Source organism: Myxocyprinus asiaticus, chromosome 39, assembly GCF_019703515.2.
Source record: "Myxocyprinus asiaticus isolate MX2 ecotype Aquarium Trade chromosome 39, UBuf_Myxa_2, whole genome shotgun sequence".
NCBI classification, from domain to species: Eukaryota; Metazoa; Chordata; class Actinopteri; order Cypriniformes; family Catostomidae; genus Myxocyprinus; species Myxocyprinus asiaticus.
The window spans coordinates 13022562-13032302 of record NC_059382.1 but is presented as its reverse complement, the minus strand read 5'-3'; the positions used below and the strand labels follow the sequence as shown (position 1 = coordinate 13032302).

The 9741-nt window shown below is 37.6% G+C and overlaps 1 protein-coding gene across 1 annotated transcript; it reads right to left on the bottom strand.

Annotated features, from left to right (window-relative positions):
- Positions 1–979: 979 nt before the first annotated feature.
- LOC127430343 (class A basic helix-loop-helix protein 9-like) lies at positions 980–1810 on the bottom strand. The gene has a single exon (XM_051680077.1). It carries the CDS (start codon positions 1808–1810, stop codon positions 980–982), a length of 831 nt encoding a protein of 276 aa, XP_051536037.1.
- Positions 1811–9741: the final 7931 nt, after the last annotated feature.

Here is a 9741-nt window from a genome sequence, read left to right as displayed (position 1 = left end):
AGGGCGAAATGCAACTGTCATATCCGCAGGTCGGAGACAGTGGAACGGGGTTGTTTAGCCTGACAATCATTGATGCTCTATGTGAGTTTGGGCATACCAAGATGACTGCTCGAACACTTCCGGTGGCTTCACCTCCTGCAGGCAGTTTACAGTTGCATCAGCAATCCAGTTCTATATATACTGTATATCAGTGGTTTCAACACACTTTTCACATTTTCTTTCTCTCTCTAAAGCACAAAGAATTTATATTCTCAAACTTACTGTGCTTACTAGCACTTTAGATTTTTCACAGCATTGCTTGACTAGAACCATTGTTCGGTATAACTACATTTTATTTATTTATATTGAATATTTAATTTTCTTAATCCTATTTAACAGAATTGCATACTGTATAATACTTAAGTTAGGACATAGGCCTACTCTATGTACAATAATAAATACCAAGAATTATGTCTTATTGAGTAAAAGTGGTTTAAAAAGGCTCGAAAAGAGTCACGAGTAACTTATATCATGTTAATCATACACTAAGTTGCTTTATTTGGGGTTTATGCATGAGAAAACAAATCAGGAATTTTGAAGTTGTAACCAAGTCTTTGAGGCTAAATTAATGCAATACATCATTTTCAAACCATTGTTTCTTAAGTTTTTTCTTAGTTTTTTTGTTTTTATTTATTTTTTTAAATTTTTTTCTTTATTCATTTTGCATTTACAACATACTCAACATATTAAACAATAAATATTTACAATGTACACTATGCTTTTAACAAACACATAGGGAAGTTTTTTAACAGGCATTTTCTGTAATATACAGTATATTTCCCAACCTGAGATACTCTCCAATCTCTAACTGAAGGCAAACATTTTCCATACATACACAGCAGTATTCTATCGCACACATTTTTACATATACAATGCACAATATGTTTATATTCATGAACTGCTAATGCTTTCCATCATAAGAGCACCATAAAAAAGCTACTCAGTGCATACTCAGAGAATGTTGGTACCCTTGACATTGCAGGTAGCCCAGCTGCCAAGCCAAAGGCACAGTAGTAGAGTCTGCATAGTTGTCCATATGGTTCTGATGACAGCTGACCCTCATCCCATGTTGATATCCAGGCCCCACACTGTTGTATTTAGTATTCTGGTCATGCCATTGGTGACTATAATGTCCATGATTCATGTTCAGCTCACTGTTGGTGGTGCACTGGCTGTAGTGTGGGGATGCTGAGCTTGAGATATCCTTATATAAAATCCCAGGTATACCTGAGGAGACTGTGTGGGCATAGGTTCCCTGGAGCTCTGACTGATGATGAAGGTAGTTCTCCACCGGTTCCTTGAATGTTCTTGACTTCTTGTGTAACAGATCATTCTCTTCTGACTGTCTGTGGCATTCCGTATGGGTGCAGGTTGGTGCATCTGGTTCCATGGTTGAATGTGTCTGCAGGTACAAAGACAGTGCTGAAATATGGTGGATGGCACGTTTTAGTGTGGCAATCTTGGAGAGACGCTTTCCACTGAGGTCGTGCTTGAGAACAGTGCGTAAGGTGTTGAAAGCCTGATTGTAGTCAGAGATACGCTTTCGCTCTCGGATGTTGGCCGCATCTCTTCGCGCTTTGGACCGCACTGGTCGATTACGCCTCTTAACCACCTTGACTTCCTCTGTGTCACTGGGGCTGGAAGAGCGCTCTGAGTGGGAAGGGAGCCTTGCGGGGCTTTCAGCATCACAGTCACCATCCTGACCCAAAGGACAATCCTCCAACTCATCATCTGAGACTTCAGATTCTGCACTGGTGCTGGCCAGGCTCATCACTGACTACACAACCAATACCCTTTGCAAAATACAAATGTTATCTTTGGTATAAAGGATGATAGCTGTCGCACTTGTGGTTCTTTATGGTCTACAAACAGCTAGCAGATCATAAACTCGTTGAAATCCTCCTCTCTCCTACCAGATCCGATCTATCAGTCTCAGCTGAGGTGAGAGTGGTTTTTAAAGGCAATCTCTGGATGTGTCACGTGGGTCAGCTGCCTATAAGCAAAGGTGTATTCTGTGTTTACAAGTGCCCTCCAGACAAACTTAGACATCAGTCAACAGGCTCTGACACACCTCCTCAGTGCACAGGATCTGCTCTTTCCTACTGTACAAGTGTTGAAATTGAGGAATAAAATTTGCAATGCTGACAAACATAACTTCATAGTGTGTCAAAATCTACACCTGCACGTTTGTTTTCGACTCTTTGAAAAGTTATTTATTCTTATCCATGCTGGTTAAAGAAACAGCTTAAACCAACCTAGCTGGTTTGCTTGCCTTAGCTGGTCTCCCAGCATGGTCTGGCTGGTCAATTGGCTGGATTTAGAGGGGTTTCAGCTGGCCAGGCTGGGAGACCAGCTTAAACGATCTAACAACATTAATTCCCAGGTTGTTTTCCACCTTGATCCAGATGGATTGTCTATGCGGACTCCTGGGTGTTGAGAGAAAAATGGGCACATTCATGACAAATTACGGCTCTATCAGATAAGCCTCTTTTACCAATTTGCCTTTACACCTTTTCTCTGCCAGAGGGATGGAAAAACACTTATCATGTGTCACATAAACTCTATATCTCTGTATGGTCACAATTAGCTGGTGTGTATTAAGCGATTACTGGCCTTCCTGGGTTGCAGCTAGGGACAGTGTAATTTGGTTGTCTGCAAAATCATAAATCTAGTGTGTCTTCCTACAGGGCAAGAACAAACAGTAGCCCCCTCACTTCAAAGCGGGGGAAAAGGAACACAGATATTTTACAGTTATTACCTGTGATGATTGTGAGTTAAGGGCTTCAGTGCTGTTGCCTTTTTATCCCCACTTTGAACTTTCAAGTGTTTTAGGTTATTAAGCAATGCTGTTTGTCCAAAAAATGTTGACAATACTGTGAATATTGTTTTAACTATACTGTATGTAATGTGATACAATAAAGTAATGCGATACAAACTTTGACCTGGTGGGTTGCAGCCCAAACATTTCTTATTTTAAATATATAATCATGCATGGTTAGGATAGAAAAATAAATAGGCATTTAAAAGGGAACTTAAAATGTTTTCCATATATCTTTTGTTGTGGATGTCAAAGGCTGTGCGACCAACATGATCACACGGGAAGTCGGCATGTTCCGGTGCCCTAGGATCGGACACAATATGCTGACTCACTGATAAGCGGCATCTCTCATCAGACATTTTTGCATCGGCTCAAGCATAATTACCTTCCCTTGTGGTGTGACAGGAAGCACGTTGAAACCAGGAATTAATTGCGTTGGCATTATCAATAACAAGTGTGATTCAGAGGTTGAATTTTTCCCTTTACCATAACTTTTTTTTTCCACTAATGGTATTGTTAGGTTTTGGGGTTCAGTTTGTAAAATATGCATTCCTTTTCACAGTATTACATCCTGTACAGCTGAAAACAACTTGCTTCACAACTCGCTTTTGGCGCCCTTCCGTGGACATTTAACACAGAAAATGGAGCTCACACATGCCCATACGCCCAACAACACTTACCGCTCTGGCATCTGGAGGCAGTGTTTAAAATTTTGGTAAGCACAGTCCGATTTTAGCTAAAGAAAAGTCAACCAACTGTTTCCGATTTCACTGTGAGATCAGTCTGATGCAACCTGATGCAATGTTATCTGTCACTTGGCAGAAACTAGCCAAATTAGGCAGGTGAACAAAACAAAGAAAGGTAAAAGACATTATGACCCAGGCTGTATTAAATATGGGTTTACTTGCAACAAGGATAGACATGGTTTGTGCCAACCACAATATGTTTTGTGCAGTGAATTATTGGCTGCTGAGAGCATGAAACAGTTTAAATAAATTTTTGTACAATAAGCAACTTTGGTACAGTGTTGGTTTGCTAGTTGATGTCCAATATAAAATCTGTGTCCTGAAGTAAAACCAGTTAAGAACCACTGTCTTAAGGCCTCCTTTCTTCATTCTCTGGGAATTTATATTTTTATGCCACCTTGAAATGTGCTCTTGATGTGTGTTAAGAGTTATGCACTTAAAATTGAAGTCTATGGGGTAAACTTCCAAAACCATACAGCATGCAACAGATGCTATGAATAGAGCATTAACTAGTATTTAACCCGCAATATTGGTTTAAAACTGAATTGTGTATCTTCTGCGCCACTAGCATCACCAAACAGAAATGCAAAAAGTCTCGTTGGTTGGACAAACAGATCATCCTACCACTGGTCATCAAACAGTCCGGATTCTTAAACAAATGATTTGGTAACACCACAGTCACAGAGTTTACACTTTTCTGGGAAATCAACCTAATAATGGCTTACTTACAGTCTCTGCATATTAAGCTGGGATAGGAGAAAGTATCTTAACTACAAAAAAATGCATCAGCTTATGCCATTTCTAAGAGTTCACATGAGTGACTAATAAACCTAAACAAAACATAGCCATCAACTCCTTGTTCTTCTAAGGTGCAGACAAAATTGCTTCTTTTTTATTGCACCAGACAATTTCTAGTTTCAAGTTCAAGTCACTATGAACTGGAGAAGCCACTGGTCAGACCTGTTATTGGGTCATAATGACAAAAGTTTCTTCTCTTGGGCTGTGTCCATTTACAAGGAGCAAGGACACACTGAAGCCTCCAGCTAGGCCAGTGGCTCAAGAGTGCTTTCTTACAGCTCAGATCATATCAGCAGAGTGGGTGGTGGTGCAATTACATTTAGACAAGGATGAGAAACCATTTCGGACATTACTTCCTTCCTGTCTACCTTTTACTGCTTGCCAGAAAAGAGCCTAATGATATGTGCTGCTATGTTTGGTGTCCGACTGTTGTTATAATGCAAGCAGTGAACTAGATTATATAAAATTAGATCAACACTACTGTGACTATAAGCTGTTTTTTATCCAGTTTTTAAAATAGTAACACAGAACAATATGCCATTATGAAATAAACAGATACTACTGTATATCTTACATATTGCACAGCGTAAAAGTATTTTAATCTCCATTTTGTAACAACAGCTTTGTTTCCATCAGTTTAACTTTTATATAAATTTTACAAATATTTTGAGTTTCAACTCTTTTCTTCTTTGGTAATTAGATTCAAAATGGTCAACAACAAAAAACAAAAAAATCAATAAACTTCACTGTATGTTGTAACTTGTAACTAAGTGTTGCACCACTTTGATATTACTTTATTTTACTCAGTCAGTTCAAACTAGGTCTGCTAGGGCCTATCCCAAATTTACATTGTTAGTGGGATGAATGTCTTTTCAGTGGATCTTTATGTGCAAATTTCATATTGTTATGCTTTTAAAAATGAATAATCTCTTTCCTACTTGCTGACAGTGGTAAGTCAAGCCATTTAGCTACAGTCTAACTTATTTGATAGATGTGTTGACTTGATGTCACTTATGGGCATGGGGTGATTTCCAGTTCTGCAGTGAAAGGCTAATTGTTTTTTGTTATCGGAAAATATAGTTGCTTAAGTACGAATTACAACATCCTCTTCCTTTTCTTGTTCTGCAATTATAATCCAAGATGCAGGTTTGTTTAAATACAGGGCTCTGGATTGTGTCATACTGTGTTTGCTCTATAATTTCAAATAAGATGTAAAGTGCCACAACCTTTGCATGCTAAGAACAGGCTGGCTTTGGGAGAGTAAACTCAAACATGAATAAAATCTTTGAGACTTGGTGTTGGATATTGGACAGCTTTGTTTCACTATAAAGATAATAAACCCCAAATGTAACAAACTATTTGGCAGGAATACACCTGAGTAACTTAGAGCCCTGAATGTTTCTAAAAGACCAAAACTAAAGAAGCCAGACAGAAGGGACTGTGGGAATGTTATTGTTTCTGATGCTCTTTCTCTGTGTTCGTGGGAGGAAAGATTAGGGGTCATGAACACATAAAGGGGAGACTTATGTACTTGGTAATTGAGGGTTTTGTTTGCGAGGTTTGGGAACTAAAATCCTCCTCAATAATAGGGTTTATTTATCTTTTTTGCAGGCAAAAAATACTAATTAAAAATATTTCTACTAGTATAATTTATATTAAATCTCCAATTTTAATCTAACATCTAAAATGTCAGCCAAAGAGTGATTTATAATGGTCAAGGCTTTGAACAGTTGATGGCCATGCCAAAGGTTAAATGGCACCCTTGAGCTGGACACTTAACCTGAATTGTTTCTCAAAACATTATGAATGAATTCCCAGGTCATCAAATCCATTATTATCAAAGTAGTGATCACACCAGTTCACTAGACAAATATCTTGATGGCACAAATGAAACTTGTGTTTTATTTTCTCTACCACCTTCTTGAATTTTGTTGTTCCACTCCATGACTGTGATTCTTTGATTTCCAATGTGTGATTAACCTGCAATGGAAACATTTGCACACTTGAATCACCTACTGCCCTGACTAAGTTATGCAGACCGACACATAAACATTGATGATTTACAAGAGGGGTTGGCAGATTAATTGTCTTGTACTGAGAACTTCAAGAATGCTCTTAAACCCCTCTTAGTCCTTTTTTGACAAATGGGAAGACACTAGTAATTATCAGTCGCCATGTATAAATCAGGGTTCTTTTAGATAGCTCATGTACTGGCTGGGAGAACTAGAACTCACACGGCCATAACCGTGAATTGCCTAAAGATTTGTAAATCTTGAGTCTAAGATTAGATAATGAGAAGCTGCTTTTTGGCAGTTATTAGAAGACAGTGGCACAATTATTTAAATCCATGCTTTTAAAGGGGTGGGAAGGCTTGAGAAGTATGCTGGGAAATTAGAGGTCTGCATGGAAAACATGATTTTTTACAGTGGTATGTCACAAACATTCTTTGCTACATTTTTGGGGCTATGTTATTGAAGACTACCAGCCACTAACACTTTTAATGGAAGTGTCAGCACTTATGTTATTTGAGTATTTTGTTGACTGATTTTGACAATTTTTTTTTTTACCATGTCTCTTAAAAATAAAGGTTCCATAAAGGCCATAGGACAGGGTTCCTCAATAGGCGGCCCTAATAGGCAGAGACAAACGCTTTGTTCCGCGCTAAAGGCCTATTCACACCAAATCCGTGATGATTTTGCGATACAAACTTCCAATGAAAGGTCTATCTTTCCACCTTATATTTAAGCGAAACTAGGGTGCTGCCATTATCAACCTTGAATGTGGACCTCTTCCGGTATCAGCCACTTCCAGCTATTTTAGTGATACAAAAATACTAACTAAACTCATTGGTTTTGAATGCATATAATTTGACTGTATATCGCATTTTGCCATTGTTTTATCACACTGTTGCACAGGAGGAATGAATGAGAGATCAGGCACTGACAGGAGAGTCATCCGCACTGTCTGACACGCCTCCACAAACTTTACACAACCAGCAGAGAGAAGAAAGATGCCGGGAAAATCCTGCTTCAACTTTCTTTGAACCAAAACTGCATCTTGTTTCATCTTGGCAAATTAATAAATGCATTTTACTCTCCGTTCTTTCAGAGAGCATTCTTTCTTTCCTAGCGGTGCATAGTAAACAGACATGCAGATCTCGCATTCAGCATGGTTTATGAAACATCGCCTTTGGAAATAAATAAATAAAGGTATCATTGGAGGTTATGCAGGTACATATAAATGGAGGTTTACATGGAGACAAGAAACACTGCATCGTCACGATCTCTGTAAAATAAGAAGCAGATTTTATTACCGTTTCTTCAATACAACAACATACAGCAACAAGTGAATGATTTACTTAATCTTTTACTATAAATGCTGAAGTTAGATAATTATCCAACATTAGGTCATCATTCTGCTGTACATCCTGTGGTTTTGTGATGGTTTATAAACTTCTATCACAAAATTCTGGTATTATTATCCTTCTATTTATTTACATTGCAATCAATAACAGCGGAACTTTTACACATTTGTCGGAAATGCAGCCACTGCTTACTTCTGTGTTACAAAACAAGGAGAATACTCAAGCTGTGTCTTGTTTCGAAGGCTATGCGCTAGCTAGAACGCATTCTTTTAAGGCTGCAGTATACGGAGTGTCCTCCTTTAAACAAGCCTTGTTTAAACGAGACAGCCTTAGGACAAACTGAAACAGAACTTATCACGGTTGCTATGACAGCATACCATTCTTTAAAAAGCACCAGCGCTTTGATTGAGAAAGGAACAAAGACCCTTTGGAAGGGAACATATGAGGTAAATTTTAGGAGAGTTATAATGATATAGAGAGAAAAGAAAATAGATTTTACAGCTGTAATTTTAGTCTATAATACTTTATTTTAATTATATATTACTGTAGTTATACATATTATATACTGCACCAGTCTATTGGGGTACTTCAACTTGGGAATTAGCATTACTTGCGTTTCATATACATCATATTTTCGAGCAAATTCGCGTCATTTTATTTAGACAAATTATGTTCATTTCTGTTAAAGCAAAGAATTGTGGGTTGTGAGTGGCCATGAAGGATACACCTCATGCATCCTCCGAATTCCTGTGAAAGAAGGTCGCATTCGAAGGCTGCATTCAGAATGTCCTACTCGCTTTTCTGAAATGAGACAGCCTCAATGACATATGCGGCCGACAAATGCGACCTCCAGAGGACGCAGCCTTCCAAACGAGACCTAGAGTCCCCTGTACAGTACAAACAGTTATACCAGTCTCCTGCCCGCACCTTCAGCTGTTAGAGATTACAGTAATATATTGAACGCTGTTAAAGCATTTATTTATCTAATTTGGCATTACAGTTTCATTATTTTCTTTCCAAGGTACTGATGCATTCTGAGTTATGCGAGATGAGTAAAGAATGCTATTGCATGTATTTTGCTACGGGTATATTCCAAACGGACTCCCGAAGTCAACTACTCTTTTTTATAATGTCTGAATTAATGTCTGTATAATATAACACAAGGTGCAAGGTGCTTAATATTAAAAATTATATATAAGAATAAATTGGCTCACATTCTTTTCTTTATTGAAATTATTGCAATACTTTGTTATATTATCATTAAGAACAATAACAATATTAATGCTAAATATGTCTAATAATTGAATCTGCAATTAGGGAAAGTGCAGGGATAGATCCCGTTTGGAGATGAGCAGAAACAGTTTGTTCATTAAAGTTTTTGTTTCAGCAGGCAAATTTGTGTAGTTTTGTGTATCTGTATACAAACAAAATGTTCATAATTGTTTGAATAAATAAAACAGGCTACTAATATTGAAAAAAATAACTAATAAAAAATCTGAATATTTGTGTGTGGCTTTTTAATAATAAAAACAACAATAGTATTAATAATAACAATATTAATAATAATAAAAGCAGCACAAACACTTTGTCATTACATTGAATGCCGTGGTCCTTGACTTTGTATTGTTGACAGAATTTGGCCCTTGGTGAAAACTAATTGGGGAACCCTGCCATAGGAGAACATACGTTCTATGGTTCTTTAGAAAACCCATCCACAGTATGTACTGGCAGGGTTGGGAGGGTTATTTTTTAAATGTATTCCACTACAGGTTACAGAATACCTGCTGTAAAATGTAATTTGTAACGTATTCCATTAGATTACTCAAGGTTAGTAACGTATTCTAAATACTTTGGATTACTTCTTCAGCACTGGTAGATTTTTTCACTTGTTTTGACTATAAAAACTCTGCCAGTACAGTAAGACAAAATACACATGTTAAAAATACATTCTCTGAAAAACCTAAATATCTTATGCA

Bases quoted from the DNA above. Each gene is read 5' to 3' on its own strand.
- LOC127430343 (XM_051680077.1), bottom strand. From the start codon at position 1,810: ATGAGCCTGGCCAGCACCAGTGCAGAATCTGAAGTCTCAGATGATGAG.